This window comes from Mesoplodon densirostris, chromosome 1 (assembly GCF_025265405.1).
Source record: "Mesoplodon densirostris isolate mMesDen1 chromosome 1, mMesDen1 primary haplotype, whole genome shotgun sequence".
NCBI lineage: Eukaryota > Metazoa > Chordata > Mammalia > Artiodactyla > Ziphiidae > Mesoplodon > Mesoplodon densirostris.
In genome coordinates, this window is record NC_082661.1 from 158,424,284 (window position 1) to 158,443,039 (window position 18,756).

At 34.1% G+C, this 18,756-nt stretch overlaps 1 protein-coding gene across 1 annotated transcript in view; it reads left to right on the plus strand.

The window, feature by feature from the left end:
- ARAP2 (ArfGAP with RhoGAP domain, ankyrin repeat and PH domain 2) overlaps positions 1-18,756 on the plus strand; it is a 191,989-nt gene that overhangs the window by 14,756 nt on the left and 158,477 nt on the right. Inside the window, exons 2-5 of the mRNA XM_060091555.1 lie at positions 4,948-5,006; positions 6,098-6,174; positions 6,909-7,000; positions 8,473-8,826. Coding sequence (XP_059947538.1) covers positions 4,948-5,006; positions 6,098-6,174; positions 6,909-7,000; positions 8,473-8,826 — 582 coding nt within the window. The remainder of the gene's footprint in view (positions 1-4,947; positions 5,007-6,097; positions 6,175-6,908; positions 7,001-8,472; positions 8,827-18,756) is intronic.

Consider the following 18,756-nt stretch of genomic DNA (forward strand, 5'->3'; position numbering starts at 1 on the left):
CATACATTTGGGTGGTTTTTCTTTGCATCTACATGTATGTCTGTTGAATATATACTTAGAAGTAGAGTTGCTGTCATAGTATATGCTTATCTTCCACTTTGGTAGGTAATGCAAAGTGGTTCTCATTATTGAGTGGTTATGCTCACTTATGTTAACACTAGCAGTGTATGTACATTTCTTTTGTCTCATAGCCTCAATAGCATTTCGTTATTTAAAAAATTTTAGCCATACGGGTGGGCGGGTAGTTGTATTTCATTGCGATTTTAATTTGTATTTTCTGATGACTAATGAAATCGAGCACCTTTTAACACATTTATTGGTCATTGACCATATTTCTATCATCTTTTATGTGGTGGCTTTTTGAGTCATTTACCCATTTGGGGGGAGGGGGGTTGTTTTGAATTGCATTTTCTGTGTTTTATAATGATTTTTAAGAGTTATTGATGCACCATGGGTATGAGCCCTTTGTCGAATATATATTTTCCTCTTCTACATACTGCTTTTTTATTCTTTGATGGTGACTTTTAATGAATGAAAGTTCTTTAATTTAGTCAGATTTACTATTACTTTCCTTTAGAGTTAGAATTTTTCATATCTTAAGACACAGAAGATATTCTGTTTTATCTCCTTCTAACTTTGGCTTATCATGTTGGGATTTATAATCCACCTTTTTTTTTTTTTTTTTTTTTGTGGTACACTGGCCTCTCACTGTTGTGGCCTCTCCCGTTGAAGAACACAGGCTCCAGACGTGCAGGCTCAGCGGCCATGGCTCATGGGCCTAGCTGCTCCGCGGCATGTGGGATCTTCCCGGACCGGGGCATGAACCCGTGTCCCCTGCATCAGCAGGCAGACTCTCAACCACTGCGCTGCCAGGGAAGCCCCTATAATCCACCTTTAATTGATTTCTAGGTATAGTTTGAGGTAGGAGTACTTTTTTTTTTTTTTTAATACCAAGTGGATATCCAAGTCATCTTCTTATTAAAGACATGCTTTGCTCATTGCTCAAGATTGACATCTTTGTTTTAACTTAAATGAATATTGGGCGCCTTTATGCCCATTCTACTTCACTAATCTATATATCTGTCCTTTTATCAATAATGTAGTGTCTTCATTACCATAGCTATTAAAATAAATCCTGATACCTAGCAGAGCAAATCTTCTCACTTTATTCTTCAAGTGTCTTAGTTATTCTTGGTCTTTTGCTTTTTCTTATAAATTTAAAGATCAACTTGTTAAATTCCACATAGATACCCACCCCTGTAACTCTTTTGATTGGGATTGCATTGATTCTACAAATGAACGTAGGCAGTGTTGACATCTTTGCAGTATTCAGTCCTCCATATATTCCTCCATTTAATTAGATTTTCTTTACTTTTCTCAGGAATGATTTCTCAGGACTGAGTTCTTACAAATCTTTGGTTAGATTTAATCCTGGGTTTTTATATTTTTCTGATACTTTTGTATATGGTATCACTTTTAATATTTCATTTTGTTTGCTGATATTTGGGAATATAGTTTATATTTTATGTATCAACCCTATGAACAGTAGGTTTGCTAAATTCATTTTTAAACAACTCTTTGAGGTATAATATTTGCATAATAAATGGTACCAATTCAAAGCATATAATTTGATGAGTTTTGAAAGATGTGTAAACCTATTAAATTATCACCACAATTAAGAAGTGGCAGTTCCATCAACCCTAAGCATTTCTTAGTGTCCTTTTACAGTCCATCCATCTTTCACACTCCCTTATAGAATCATATAGGATATACGTCTTTGTGCCAGACTTCTTTTGCTCAGCATGATGATTTTGAGAGTTATTCATATTATTATGTTTAGTATTAATTTGTATCCTTTTATTAGTCCCCACCCCCAAGCTTGGTAGTAATCCCTTAGGTCCTTATACCACTATTTGTTTATCATTCATCTGTTGATGTACATTTAGTTTGTTTTAAGTTATTGATTATTGGGGGTAAAACTGCTATGAAGAAAGACCAGAAAAATTTATTTCCCTGGAAATATGTTTTCAATTCTTTTGAGTTTCTAGGATTGGATAGCTGGGAGCTTAAATTAACTTTATCAGAAAATGTCAAGCAGTATTCCAAAATGGATGTACCCTTTTACGTTCCTGCTGGCAGTATTTAAACCTTCTATTTATTCAACATACTCTCTAACACTTGGTATTTACAGCCTTAAGTTTATCCATTCTAATGAGTCCATATTTATTATCACATTTGTGTATCCTCTTATAAAGTGTCTATTTAAATTTTTGTCCATTTTTAATTGAATCATTCCTATTAATAGATTGTAAGTATTCTTTTTATATTTTAGAAACAAGTCATTTATCAGAAATATGTGACAGCATAAAGGTCCAACTGTTTTTGGGGGTGGTGGTTTTTGTATCTTATTTAAGAAATCTTTGCATACTTAGCGGTTGAAAATTTTTTCTTCTGTTGGTTTCCAGAAGGTTTAGAGTTTTAGTATTAACATTTAAGCCTAAACTGCATTTTAAGTTAATTTTTGTATATGATATGAAGTAATGGTTGATATTCATTTCTTTTTTAAAATTGAGCTGTCCAGTTATTCCAGCAACACTTTTTGAAAAGACTATCCTTTCCCCATTGAATTGCCATGACATTTTTTCAAAAATCACTGCACCATAGATGTGTGGGAGTATATGTGGACTTTCTGTTTAATTCCATTGATTTTTATGTCTGCCCTTTCACCAATAGCGCACAAATTTGATTGCTGTAGTTTTAGACTAAATATTGAAATCATATACTATAAATCTTCCAATTTTGTCTTTCTTTTAAATGTTCTGACCATTCTAAATTGTTCTTATTTGCATGTAAATTTTAGCATCACCTTGTTAATTTCTATAAAAAAGATCACTGGAATTTTGTTTGGGATTATGTTGACGCTATATATCAATATGTGGAGAATTCACATCTTAACAATATTGAGTCTTCCAATCCATGAACATGATATATCTACTTATTTAGGTCTTCTTTAATTTTTCTCAGCAATGTTTTAGAATTTTCAGTGTGCAGATCTTGCCCATATTTTGATAAATTTACCCCTTAGAATTTCATGTTTCTTTAAGCTATTGTAAAAGTTATATTTTCAAACTATTTTTCCAATTGTTCATTGCTAGTATTTAGAAATACTATTGATTTTTAAAAATATTTCCCCCTATCCTGGTACCTTGCTAGACTGACTTAGCAGTTTGAGAAGTTTTTAGGTAGATTTTTAAGGATTTACTGTTGATTAGATACAGACTTCTGCTTATAAGAGGCCTTTCTTTCCAATCTGAATGTTTTTTATTTCTTTCGCTTGTTGCATTGACTACAACATATGAACTAATGTGTATATAACTAGTGAGCGCCCACCTCCTTGCCTTATTTCCAGTCTTAGGGAAAATGATTCAGTCTTTAATCTTTGATTGTGATGTTGGTTTTCATAAATGCCCTTTATTACGTTGAGGAAGTTTTTTTCTATTCCTAGTTTGCTGAGAGTTTTTGTCATGAATGGATTTTGAATTTTGTCAGTTGGTTTTTCTGAATCTATTGCTGTGAAATGTGGTTTTTCTCCTTTATTTTATTAATTTGGTGAATTATATTATTTTCTCCATGTTAAACCAACTTTGCTTTCTTGTGGTAAATCTCACCTGGTCATAATATATATTATCCTTTTTATGTATTGTTGGATTTTATTTGCTAATATTATGTTAATGATTTTTGCATGTTAAGTTTTTGAGGAATATTTGTCTAACATTTATCTGTTGTTTTGTTTTTGACTGGTTGTGTATTAGTAATACTGGCCTTACTGAATGAGCTAGGAAGTAGTCCTTCCTTCCCTATTTTCTGAAAAGGTTTGCATAGAATTGGTAGTATTCCTTCCTTAAATGTTTGGTGGAGCTCACCAGTGCAGTATTTGGGCCTGGAGCTTTTTGTGGGTAGGTGATTAATTATTGAATTCCATTTTTCTAATAGATACAGGGATATTAAGATTTTCTATTTATTCTCGTGTCCTATTTGATCATTTGTATCTCAAGGAATTTTTCCATTTCATTTAAATTGTTGAATTTATTGCCATAAAGTTTTTCTTAATAATCTGTAATTATCCCTTTAATAATGTTTGTAGGATTTGTACTGATGTCCTCTCTTTCATTCCTGATATTGGTAATTTGTCTCTTCTGTCTCTCATTCTTATTTTCCTTCCCTGAGGTTTATAAATTTTATTGATCTTTTCAAAGAACCAGCTTTTTGTTACCATTATTTTAAAATTTTGTTTATATTCCATTTCATTTGTTTCTGTTCTTTTATATAGATATAAATAAATAAATAACTACAACTACATATATATATATATAGTCTTTCCTATAGTTACTTGGGCATATTTATATTTAAGAGAAGTTAAGGACACTGTCCTGATCCTTATATTTAAATGGAAAAATAGAACTCTTTCATATGGTAGTAGGTATTCATTACCTTCTGTTTCCACAGTGTTTTCCTCTGGCATTGCTGTTATGTTGTATTCTAATTAATTACCTGTAGTATTTCTCTCTCAAGGCTGTGAGGTCTTTGAGAAAAGGTCTTACGTATTTTCAAATTATGATCTTAGAACCAGACAGATTTTTTATTCAAAATTGTAAAGCTAAAGACAAAAAAAATCATAAATACTTGGGCAAATATGTTCATTTACTTTTGTGAATTATAAATGTAAGAAGCAAACACTTGTAAAATCCAATAAAATCTCTTCCTTTAAGGCTATTTAAAAAAATACATTTATAGAATTTGGCCATTGTATTTGTTCATTAAAATCAAACTTATTTTTGAATATTGGTTTTTCTAACAAAAAGAATATATGTACCTACAATTAATCCTTTACTCAAGATGGTAACATCTATTTTTACGTATTTTATCTATTTTTCCCTTTGCCTTAAGCTATTTCCGTGAGAGAAGAAATGTTCCTACCTCAACTGGAAAATCTATGACACAGCAAAGTGAGTCTCAGCTTTTCAAGTCTGTAAATTAGTTAGTACTCATTTGATACTCCTACATGTGTTAAAATCATGATCAAGAAGGCAGCCCACCTGTGGAATAGGGAATAGTGGGAATAACTGTCTGCCAGGGTTCATAGTACTCCAGACACTTTTAAAGGCGAGTGAATGAAAGACAGTAATATATACGCAGACTCCTGGAAATTTGCACATGCTAATGTATAAAGATTTTTTTACCCAGGCTTCATTTATCATTAGCCACAGTCGAAAGCATTTAACTAAATTATGTGGTTTCTGACAGTCTGTACTACAGGGCATAGATTTATGTAAAGTAATTTTGCCATGGTAACAGGAAAGGGTTGACATTGCTCTGGTCAACTGCTCATTGACAGAGGCTTTTCTTTATTTTTGAAAATTCTGCGTGTACAAGTTCAGGAACATTCTTCTCAATGCTGTTAGCAAACACTTGACTACTGAACCTTTAAAAAAATTTGCCACAGCAGAAAACGCAAGTGTTGAGAATTCTTTCTTGTAGATCGGTGTAACTCAGGGATTGTGGAAATTCTCTTGAAATAATTTACTTACAGGTGCATTAGTAGTTATGGTATTAGAGGGATTATATTAGGTGGATTCTGGTATTTTGAATGCTATAACATCTAACAGTTATGTTAGTGAACTTTCAATGATCATTTGTTTAAAATTATAATAGAATTAAGATTAATTTTCTGCCATTAAAACTAATCTCTTATTTAGGAATTAACATTATAAACACACCATGACAATTTCCATTGTATGGGGAAATGTGCTTACTTATATTAATGTGGATTCTATAGGTTAGCAAGGACAAATGTGACACATCACACTTTGAGAAACAGTGAGTAATGTGTTTTGGTTGTGAAGTAAGAGGTGTATACATTGAGAAAATCGTGCTTAGAGTTGATTTGAGGGTAAGAATTATGAGCAGAATTTTGGACTCTCAGAGAATAAAGCTTAAGTTGTGATATTGCTATAAAATAATTAAACACATGCTTTTTTAAAACAATATTTCACATTATTCACATCTTTCCATTCTCATCCTATAATTCCCCCAAAAGATACGAATGAGGAGAATTCATCTTCCATTTTCCCTTATGGAGAGACCTTTCTCTTCCAGAGACTAGAAAATTCCAAGGTTAGTTCCATACATTTTAATTTTTTTCCATATTCAATTCTTTGCTTTTCTGCCTATATATGCCTCTTCATTTTCCTTTAAGCTGTTTGAAGAATGTGTTATATTGAAGAAAGAAATTTCCATTCAGTGAAATTCTGCTCAGTAAAATCATGGCAGCTTTATATCTTTAAAAATATATCACAGAAATACATTTCAGTTTGATTTTAGGAATACAGATCAGTGGGTTTTCAAAATTTACCACAAGTTACTTTAAAAAAAAAAAAGAGTAAGACAAACCCCTGTAAAAAGGAAAGGCAGACTGACAAAAGCTACTAGATTTTACTTTGCCTTATACCCAAATATAGACAGACTTCTAACTATTTACAAATCTTAATTATTCCGTTTATCACTTAGTCTTTCCTCTCCACTACTTGTGCTCTTTTGGTATTTTATTTCTTGGTCATGATGAAAGAGAAGTTGGAAGACAAAAAGTAAGTGGGAAAGTAAAAGTAAATAAATTTTATTCTTAGCATCTTCTGTTCTTCTTAGTTGAAATGATGAGTTATTAATGATTTAAATAAAATATTGAAAAAGGGATCAAAAGGCTACCATTTAATATAGTCACCCTAATTAAATTGTTTTTATTGAAAATTGATCTAAACAATTAGACGTTTGTTTAATAAAACTAAACCCGGATACTGTGAATCTTTGTAGAATATTGCTCCCCTAAAAAAACGTGTATTGTTTCTTTATAGAAGAGACCCATAAAGAATGAATTTTGGACCCAGGAAGAAACACTCAAAGGGGAAACAACTACTGAAAGAAACTCATTTTTTGTCAAATCAAGGTATGAGGACATGATTGATGATGATTAATTCTTTTGAATAAAATGTTATATAATATACAATGTTGAATTCTTGCTCATATTATATTTCTAAGAAAAAAGTTTACATTGGTAAGTTCAAATCCTTTCTTTTGACAACAGCACTCATTTCAGTAATTGAATTTAGAGCCTATAAGTCGATTCTATAGTCTGTAGCACATTATTTTTGTCTTTTCCTAATTGAAACCATTCTCCCTTTCCCAAAGTGGCAAATATGTGGTGACCATGTTTGCACTTTAAAGATAGGAAGTTACCTTACTATGAAGAAGAAAGGGGCAGTGCCAAAATGTCACTATGTGAGGTGCAGAATTTTTACAAATGTAATGTATCCTTTTATTAGAAGTTCAGCATTGACAAGCAGCTTGAAAATTATCCAGTTATTTGGATCACACATGAGATTGATTAGAGTTTGTAAGGTACCAACTTAAATTTTATTTTTCTCTCAGCTTTATTAGCACTTGATGTAGTGCATCATTACCTAACATTTGTCTATTTTAACCTTTATTCTCCAAGGCTAATACTGTTGAGGGTTTCCTTAAGATGAGACTAAATAATTGAGAATCTTCAGTAGGCATTTGACATGAACTTACTACAATGTAGAATGTGGAAGGGGCCAAGTTAAGTCCTTTAAGGTGGCAATGATTTTTAGAATACCACATCCAGAAGGATGTAATTTGACTCCTAGGCATATCTGTTTCATTGATTAGCAAAAACTTCTTTGTAATGAGTTTTATTATGCATAAATGGCTGAGCCAATCTGTTTTGTCATTCCTTAAATCTATAGGAATATACTTAGCAACTATGTGTTCCAGTAAATATTATATGTTATACAGCTTTTACCTTCTGAATGTACCCTGGCCCTTTCTTGTTTTCTAGTTAGCAATGTGGTGCAGTTTTTTTTCTCATTAGTGATGCAAAATAATACTAAAGTTCTCACCAGTCAGATGTACTCTTTGTTTTATTACATTATGATGGAACTTAGGGTCCTTGAAGTCAATTACTGGAGAGTCAGAGAAGGGGCAACATGTGGAAATAAGATCTCCAGTACCTCTCTCCACGAGGTAGTGGGTCATGATCTGGCCCATTAAGTGGCTGGCCACTTACTGGTGCTGGTGAAGACGTTTAAATTGTGATGCAGAGAATATGGCAGTCTCCATCCTTACCACTCACACCCAACCCCCAAAATAAACAGGTCAGATTAAATGATACATAAGAAAAAATACACTACTTCTAGTAGTATTCAAATATGTGTTAGTATAATGAGAGATTTCTATTTTTCAGGAAGTTTCCAAAATTATCAGATGTGTTAATTGAACTCCACGACTTTTCCTGGCCTTAAATTTCTGTGATTGGTTGTTTATAAATAGAAAAAGTAACCAATGGCTTAAGTCACATAGAGCTGTGGGAAATATTAAAACCATTCTTTTTCCATTTAGCATATATGATAACAGGATGGAGAATGTAAGTGAAGACAAAGTAGAAGATATTTGGATACCTCGAGAGGACAAAAACAATCTTCCTATAGACTCTGCTTCGGAATCAGAATATTCAACAGTAGAAGAATGCTTTCAGAGTTTAAGAAGAAAACATTCAAAGCCATATAAATCTAAGACTCAAAAAGCAGCGAATTTCATCCCTGTTAATAGGCACAGTTATCCACTAAGCTCAACAAGTGGAAAGGCTGATTCATCAATCATTTCCTCAAATGTAATATCTCCCTATGCCTGTTTTTATGGATCATCTGCAAGAAAGGTTAAATCGGGATGGCTTGACAAACTCTGTCCCCAAGGGTATGTATTTATTCTTTTTTGTTGTTTTTTTCCTAAGTGGCATATTTTAAAAAATTCAAGCGTATCCATTTCTAAACCTGCTAGGTTGCTGTTGCTCCTCCTCACCCCCCATGCATACAGAGACAGTTTGTAGGGACTTTCAATATGCTTTTGCAAATGCTGTTCTTTAGATATAATGTGGGGCATGGGCCATGTGCTGTATGGAATTCTGGGTTAAGGTTCTGCATAGCAAATTAAAACTGGAAGTCTGATTTCACATCTAGATCCTTAATGTTAGTTTCTAACTTTGCACCAAAATGCACTATCCTCTATCTCAATTTGTAGCAAAGAAAAACAGCACTGATTGAGTTTGTATTACTCAGCCCACACTGTTTGGCCTTCACTCTTCGCTCCCATTATAACAGCGTTCTGTTTGGGAATACAAGGATTATTGTAGTTAGGGGAAAGTATGTCACTGTTACATTTTAGGCTTCACTGTTATTGATATATTGTTTTGAGTTTTGAATGTTGCACAAAAGGTCAGAGTCCCTTGAATATTATACTTTAAAAGCAGATTTATCATTTCAGTTGTTGACAAAGAAACTTCTGTCCTTAAGCATTTTGCAGTACTGAGAAATCTTTGGGGAGGGATTATGTTTAATTAGAATTATTTTCTGACATCCTGAATTTTGAATGTCCTTTTGAAATATTTCCTGGAAATGTTCCTCATGAATTATTAAATTATTTAGGGATTAAATCTCTTCTGTTTAAGTAGTTGTTGTGGTGAGTCCCTATGTTGTGCTGGTTTTCTCTACTCTTCCTCTGAAAAGGTGCATCATTTCTAGAAAGCCTTGTTTTCTCCTAAAATAAATTTTATTAGCAAAAAAATTGCTAGAAGAAGCATCAGTTGACTAGTGGGAGAAGGAATGATATTTCTTAAGAAATCGAAAAAAAAAAGCTGAACCCTTTTGTGGTTAGTAATTACATGATTAATACTTTATAGGATTGCATCCCTTTAGCAAATTAGATGTTGACTAAACTGAAGCAGAGAACTTCTTAGCATCACATATTTTGTCTCACTCCTTTCTGGTTCCATTAGGTTGACAAAGTAGTTAACTATGTCTGCTTTTCATCAGTCATCGGTATTATTGGTAAATGCATAGTCAAATTGCACCGGTATGAGTCATTACTCAAATATACACACTGGTGGAATGAAACATTGCGCGGGAATAGTCTCAGGTCTTTCATTTCTGTAGAATTTAAATGATTAGGGAGATCCCAGTGCTCTCTCAAAGTATCACTGGAAGATTTAGCAGATTCTGTGTACAGAGCCCCTAGCAGCTGTGGTTTCCTGAATGATCTCTGGTGGATGGTACCTCGATCTTGACGGGGTTAGTATGTTTATGTTGCAGGCACACTGAGAAAGCTTCACCATTACTGGCCACCCCTGGGATAGTTAGAACATTTTCTCTCTCTTTTTATTAGAACTCTGACTTTCCATCCTTTCTATTCTGAACCTGCCTAAGGTTAGAGGCTGTAATTTTTTGAGATTTTTATTTTTCCAGTTTAGAGAAAATAATTGAGTTTTCTGACTTCAGAGTCTTTTTCCAGGTTACCAGGATGCAGCTAGGAAAGTAAACAAAGGAGCTTGTTATATCACCAAGAAATTAAAAAGTTCTTCTCCATGATTATATTGCTATGACTTAAAAGAAATATGTGTAACTGGCCAAGAAGCATGTATTTATTAGACCACAAGTGGAATCTCCATTTTTCCTTTTTCTAGTTAGACTGTGTAGGCTATGGTGAGGGTGTTTAAGATGCTCATTAATTAGACAAAATGATGCCTACCCATTCCTTATGCAGAGGTTACTGAGCTTTGTTTAACTCATGGCCACATGTCTCTTTGGTGCAGGTAGCACTGATTTTGATGGCATTCTGAATTCCACAGAGAAAGTATTAGCACACTTTTTCTGTAAAGGGTCAGATAATAAATACTTTAATCTTTACAGCCATATGTTGCCTGTGGGAGCTCAGCAACTCTGCAGTTGTAGCATGAAAGCAGCCACAGAGAATGTGTAAACTGATGAATGAGGCTGTGTTTCAATAAAACTTTATTTATAAACACATTTAATGGGTCAGGTTTGGCTTGTGGGCCATAGTAGCATAAAACAGATTTGAGGGTTGGCTGAAATCTTATACCAGCTTCCTCCATCTCCTTTGGGTCCCACATCGAAAATTATAACCTGATAGATTACAGAACAAGGAAACTACTTTATTATTCTATCAAATCTAGACATAATAAGAAGCAGGATCTCTCTTCGGGTACCTTTGAACTTGTTCTTTCTGCCCTGAATGCTCGTGCCCAGACAGCAGCATGACTTGTACCTTACCTCCCTCAAGTTCTTGCTCTAAAGTCTCCTTTGCACGAATCCCTGAACACCAAAGTTAATATTATCACTGCCCCTCCCTCACCACCCCATCACTCCCTTAATTATTTTTCTCATAGCTTATACACTTGATGATTTATTTGTTGCATATATGCTCCATGGGGACAGTCATCTATATTGGTTTTTGTTTACTGTGGTATCCTCAGCAACTAGAAGTTTGCCTAGCAAGTGGTAGATATTCTTAGTGTTTGTTGTTGAATGAATTAGTAAAAAAACCTAGTATTAGTCATCGTTTTTTCTTTCAATCTTTCTAAAACAGCTATTTTTTAATTTATAGGGATCTTGTAGTAAAAACTAAACTCCAGACACTGTATTGGTTGGAAATCTGCTGGTGCCGTTGATAGTGCTGGTGTACATTAACAGAGCAGTGAACTCTCAGTGCATTTATTTAAATTCTGTTTCCCCCTGTAGACATAGAGGAAACCCTTTTGACTTTTAACCTGCTGTTTTCTGTATGTGAGTACATGTGTTGTCAAAACACAGTTTAAAAACAAATAGTGGGAATTCCCTGCTCTGTCCAGTATTTAGGACTCTGTGCTCTCACTGCTGTGGGCTTGGGTTCAATCCCTGGTCAGGGAACTAAGATCCCACAAGATACGCCACAGAAAAAAAAAAAAATAGCCATACTTGGTTATCCTTCTCCAAATAGTGTTGGAAACTGTCCTCAGTCATGAGTGACATTAAACAAAGTAATCAAATTCATAATCTGGATTTATTTCATGTTATTGAGTGTCTGTTTGCTTTGAAATGGAAATGCCAGTTCTGAATCAATGCACAGTATGTGAAAACTGCCCAATATTTAGGAGGAAAATAATTGTATAACACCATGCAACTAGAGAAATATGGAAACATTTCCAGCTGAGCTTAAAGTATGAACATTTATTTAACTATTCAAATGATCTAATTATAATATAGCCTTATACTGTTGGTTTAAAAAATTGTATGGAAAAAACTTGATAAAATGTTGAACTTGGGTTTGTTGTTAGTGTTTCAAACAGGTGAGGCAGATGAGAAACTTAATAAATGGTCTATGTTAAAAAAAAAAACCTCACTGGGTTTTGAAGATAAAAAAAACAAGTCTCTTTCCTTCCCCTTTCCTATCTGCAACTAATAAGCTCAAGCTTTTCAGCAAGTCTGAGTAGATGCAAATATGGAAGACTGGATAGAATTTATTCCAGAATTTCCTGAATATGCAACTCAGAGGAGGAATCCTGTGAGTTTCTGTAAATCAAAGAGAACATGGTTGAATGTGCCACACCCCTTCTAGGAGAACCACATATTGAAATATCCAAGAATATCTGCAACTAGGAAATGCTTTTGACTTTTTAACCTGCTGTTTTCTAAAGATGTTTGTGTGTTTGGTATCACGCACTGAGCATAGTTATAAAAACTGCAATATATCTTGAAGAATTCATATTTTTACTTGACAGGATGTTTTAGAACTTTTTTCTTACTCAGCTAAGTTCCTCTTTTAAAAAATTAATGTTTTTAACCATAGAGAAGCATTGTGTGGTAATGTGAGTCTGGGACAGCAGGAGCTGAACACGCAAGGTTAACTCAGAAATTTGTGTATATAATATGCTCAAGAATTTCTGGATGAATACAAGGATAAGCAAGATGTGTTCCTGACCTTTTTTGTATCTTCCACTTTGGGCAGAAAAAAATACAAATAAAAATAAATTTGAAAGACAATGTATAATAATTGGTATGGAAAACTCCACAGAGCACAGAATCATGAGGTTACAGAGGGGTTGAGAAAACATTTCTTCAGAGATCTTCTAAGGAGGAGAAATAGCGGGAGTGAAAAGGCATTGATGTTGGTGATATCTGGATGTCCTGAAGTCTATGAGATAAATAGAGGGGTTAGCTGAGGTTATTTTATGGAAGACACAAGTTAGGCTCTAGGACCAGGAGGGAGAAACTGCCAGAGAATTACATGTCCAGGTTGAACACAGAACTAGGGAAAATGAAAAAGCCAGTGATCAAATACCAAAAAAGGGGTCAAATTCCAAACAGTGATTGAGAGATCACTTAGAAGCCACCCATGACTTGGAGGGAGATCAGAACTTATACTATTGGTTCCTTTGTCATTGGCTGACTTTCCATCCTGTGCCCAGAATCTCCAAGGCTGCTTTAGTGGAGCAGTTTTCCACCTGCTCCATAAGTGTGTGAGGGCCTCAAGCCTCGTGGGAGTGCTGTCCTGCGGCCAGCCTTTCAGTGAAAAGCAGTTGTAGTGGAAAGTTGACAAGTCTATCTGACCAGGGTTTTCTATATCAATCACTGTGTTGAACTTAAAGTTGAATCTTAAATCTCTGATAAAAAGTATCTTTTTATACTGGTGAACTAGTTGGCCTCTTCTCTCAAATCACACATAACTTTTGAAGACCATGCCAAGCAAATAAAAGGCTTCCATATTTTATTTGTAATTTGAGGAAAAAATTCTTAGTTTTAGTGTTTATTAAAATAACATGGCTAATTTCAGTCAGTCTAGCTGCAGAGAAGTGAATGAGGGTGTTGGAATCAGACAGAAATTAGAATTGTCAAGCTATCGCTCATTTGCTCTGTGACTCAATGTCTCAGAATGGTTGTTTCCCACACATAAAAGTGTAAGGTCAAGGCTTCCTCTGTGGAATCAGTTGGAAAAGTAGGTAACATTGGGTCTGACTACAGAGCCCCTTAAGCAGGGCTCAGTAAACCTCAGCTTGCTTTCTTTTCAGAAGAGCATCATTTCATTTCAGGTGACCTTTGATAATGTTACCAAAAGTAAGTTCTAGTCAGTTCTTACCTTGGCAACTATAAGGTAAAGAAATCATGTGTTCACATTAAACTTTCAAAATTAAGTTTTTTAGTGGTTATAAAAGCACATGGTTTAAAGCATTTGAAAGTTCTGCATGGCTTATTAAGAAAAAATAGCTGGGGAGAGGGGAAGTTGGATAAAGACAGTCAAAAGGTCCAAACTTCCAGTTTATAACATAAATAAGTACTTGTAATATATAACATGATAGATATAATGAACACTGCTGTATGTTCTATATGAAAGTTGTTAAGAGAGTAAAACCTAAGAGTTCCCATCACAAGGAGATTTTTTAAAATTTAATGTCACATTTGTATGAGATGATAGATGTTCACTAAACTTACTGTGATAATCATTTCATGATGTATGTAAGTCAGATCATTATGCTGTGCACCTTAAACTTATATGGTGTGGTATGTCAATTATATCTCAATAAAACTGGAGGAAAAAAAGCAGTTTTCCTCTTCTCCCACTTTATCACAAGAGGCAGCCACTTTCTACTTTCTTTAGTAGTTTCTTTTGGTACTTACTTTGTTTATCTTTTTTTTTTTTAATACATCTTTATTGGAGTATAATGGTTTCACAATGCTGTGCTAGTTTCTGTTGTACAACAAAGTGAATCAGCCATATGCATACACGTCCCCATATCCCCTCCCTGTTGAGCCTCCTTCTCACCCTCTCTATCCCACCCCTCTAGGTCATCACAAAGCTCCAAGCTGATCTCCCTGTCCTATGTTTCTCCTTCCCACCAGCCAAAACTATTTTACATTTGGTAGTGTATATATGTCGATGCTACTTACACTTTGCCCCAGCTTCCGCCTCCCATCTGTGTCCTCAAATCCATTCTCTATGTCTGCGTCTTTATTCCTGCCCAGCCACTAGGTTCATCAGTACCATTTTTTTAGATTCCATATATATGTGTTAGCATACGGTATTTGTTTTTCTCTTTCTGACTTACTTCACTCTGTATGACAGACTCTAGGTCCATCCACCTCACTACAAATAACTCAATTTTATTTCTTTTTATGGCTGAGTAATATTCCATTGTATATATGTGCCACATCTTCTTTATCCATTCATCTGTCTATGGACATTTAGGTTGCTTCCATGTCCTGGCTATTGTAAATAGAGCTGCAGTGAACATTGTGGTACATGTCTCTTTTTGAATTATGGTTTTCTCAGGGTATATGCCCAGCAGTGGGATTGCTGGGTCGTATGGTAATTCTATTTTTAGTTTTTAAGGAACCTCCATACTGTCCTCCATAGTGGTTGTATCAATTTACATTCCCACCAACAGTGCAGGAGGGTTTGCATTTCACCACACCCTTTCCAGCATTTATTGTTTCTAGATATTTTGATAATGGCCATTCTGACTGGTGTGAGGTGATACCTCATTGTAGTTTTGATTTGCATTTCCCTAACAATTAGTGATGTTGAGCATCTTTTCATGTGCCTCTTGGCCATCTGTATGTCTTCCTTGGTAAAATGTCTATTTAGGTCTTCTGCCCATTTTTTAATTAGGTTATTTGTTTTTTTGATATTGAGCTACATGAGCTGTTTGTATGTTTTGGAGATTAATCCTTTGTCTGTTGTTTCATTTGCAAATATTTTCTCCCATTCTGAGGGTTACTTTGTTTATCTTAATAATTTTTTCATACTGTTTTTTTCTGACTCTTCAGTGTTAGTAATTAGCTGTTGAGACACTACCATGGAATATAATGTTTATTCATTTTCACCCACTGTCCCCCCTGCATAGACACAGTTCCCATCTAATCATTCTTTTAAAGTAACCATATAAAATGTCTATGTTATATCTGTATTTAGTTTTATACTCTTAATATATATGTAAATGCTACTCATATTTGAGCTTTGCAACATATTATGATTAATTTTTCTTTCATTTGCAACCTTTAGTTTTCCTTGGAGTTAATAATTATCGATTCTTTTTGGTTTACTTTGTTCTTTATGTACTTAAAATTCATTTATCCGCAAATTCTTCCTCAGGACTATGAATTTGTGAAGTAATCAAAATACATACATATATCAATTTCACCATTGTACAGCCCCCTAAGAAAGCTTATTTAGCTTGTATTTTCTAACCCACTTTTGTTTTTTGTTGTCCTATATTTAATGTAGAAAGCACTTTCTTTCTTTTGACTGTTCATCTTATAATGTACTGTTATTGTTCCATGGACTTAATGTATTCTCTTATCTTTCCATGGATATTAATAAGTGTTTTGAAACTTTCTTTTCCTGTAGTGTCTATTTCTTTCAGTTTTTTAGAGGAGGGTTTCTTCCCCATCTTTTACCTCAGAGATGTTTTCCTCAAACGTTTTGTTAATCTTGGGCTTTTAATTTTTTTAATTAAAAAAAATTTATTGCCAAAAAATGCTAACTATCATCTGAACCTTCGGCAAGTCATAACCTTTTTGCTAGTGGAGAGTCTTGCCTCAGTGTTGATGGCTCCTCGCTGATCAGGGTGATAGTTGCTGAATGCTGGGGCTGTTGTGGCTGTTTCTTAGAATAAGACAACAGTGAAGTTTGCCGTATCTATTGCCTCATCCTTTCATGAATGATTCTCTGTTTGGGCTGTTCATTTAAAATGAGATCCTACAAAGCTGATTCGATCAGGCCCTGATGGGTCTTTCTATCTATTTCTTGTAAGATGATCTTGCTAGGCTTTCCTAATATGTTTCCTTGGAGACTCCTCATGCCAGTATCTTTTAAATGAATCTCCTTATTGAGGGTGGTAAGAGTGGTTAATGGCTTTTTGGGAGCTCAGTAGGGGAACGTGGACTTTGAGTATAAATATTTATGATATAGATGTGATTCTACTGTTTTTAATGCTGTCCCCTACCTTTAGCCTTGTCTGAGTCTCCCAGTCCAGAGACCCCTGTTTGATCTTCTCCAGTGAATAAAACCCTATTATCCTGTTGAAGAAGAGGAGGTGCAATTTTCCACCTGAGAAATAAGGGAGGGATTCTGGGATGGAGTGGTGAGGGGTGCAAGTTTATCTCTTTAATTGCCTTTCAACAACTCTTCTATTCTCAGCACCCCCTCTCCTTCATAGTCACTTCCAAAGTTACTTGTGCCTGTATCTCCTGAGACCTTCCGACATTTTGTGAGTAAACTGGTTTTCCTCTCAATTTGATCTCTTGCAGGCTTAGCAATCAGTTCTCTGAAACCTCCTGAGTTAGTTCCTATCCCTTCTTAGGCTTTCCTGATTTCTTGATACTGATGCTATCATTTACTTTTCTGGTCAGTGTTGGCTTGTAGTTATTTATTTATTTTTATTTGTTTTTTAACCCTTTGAGGTTTTAGGAGAAGTAGAGATAAATGCAAACTTTTCATTGGTCGTCTTAACTAGAAGCTGGTTTCATGTTGGATTTTTTTTTTTTTTAACAGAGTATGACTCCATAAAATAAAGAGGTCTGAGTCTTTTAACGTGGTTTCTCATATACCATGTCATGTAAGCACAAAGCTCTTTGTGAATATTGTAAAAGTTGGAAGTCACACATTAAAATTCGTGCTTTATCATTGGCTTCTAAAACTCCTTTTAGCACTTGAGATTTTATCTTAAAATTTGTTTTTTCTCATTTAAAGCAGAAATGGAAGCTGGGATTTCAGAAAATTTCTGCTTTGTTTTTGTTTTTTGGCCCCAGCTCATTTTGGTTCATATAATCTTGGAAACAATCATTTTGGTTTACTTAAAAGTAAGGAAATACAGTCTAGAAAAAAAGGCTGTATTTTCTAGAAATATTATAATTCCTTGGATGTGTGTCTTTAAAATACTTCATAACTAATACTGCAGCATTTACTATTTTTTTAATTTAATTTAATTTATTTATTTTTTATACAGTAGGTTCTTATTATTTATCTATTTTATCCATATAATATACACATACATATAATATGCGTTTTTCTCTTTCTGACTTACTTCACTCTGTATGACAGTCTCTAGGTCCATCCACGTCTCTACACATGACCCAATTTCATTCTTTTTTATGGCTGAGTAATACTCCATTGTATATATTTACCACATCATCTTTATCCATTTGTCTGTTGATGGACATTTAGGTTGCTTCCATGTCCTGGCTATTGTAAATAGTGCTGCAATGAACATTAGGGTGCATGTGTCTTTTTGAATTATGGTTTTCTCTAGGTATATGCCCAGTAGTGGGATTGCTGGGTCATATAATACTGCAGCATTTAAAAGCTTCATACTTAAGAGTAATGAGATAAAATAACTAAATAGAAAATGAGTAATTAGATAAACAAAAATCTATACTTTTGGAAATTGTAGTAGTTCCAAAAAATATTGAGTCTAGTTAGGGTTAGAGTAGAAAATAAGATAAAATATGCATATAATTCTTCAGGATTATGTAAATAAGGCAGGTGAATCTGGAACAGCATGTCTATGATATCTTTTTTCTTAGATATTGTTTAGAATAATTGAGAAGTATTTTTTGATGATTAAAATACCATGATTAATAAAAGCCATAAATTTGACTTAGTTACTTTGAGGTTCATTTTGGTTATGTGATATTTGAAGATGACAGATTGGTAGCCTCTGCCACTTTAAATTAATATCATTGGTTAGCATGCTTATCCAATCTTGTAGTTTTTTTTAAAGCTAAAAGATGTAATCTTTAAAAAAATTAAAAACCCTTCTGGCACTTAGGATTGAAATTAAACAGAGTGCCTTCATGT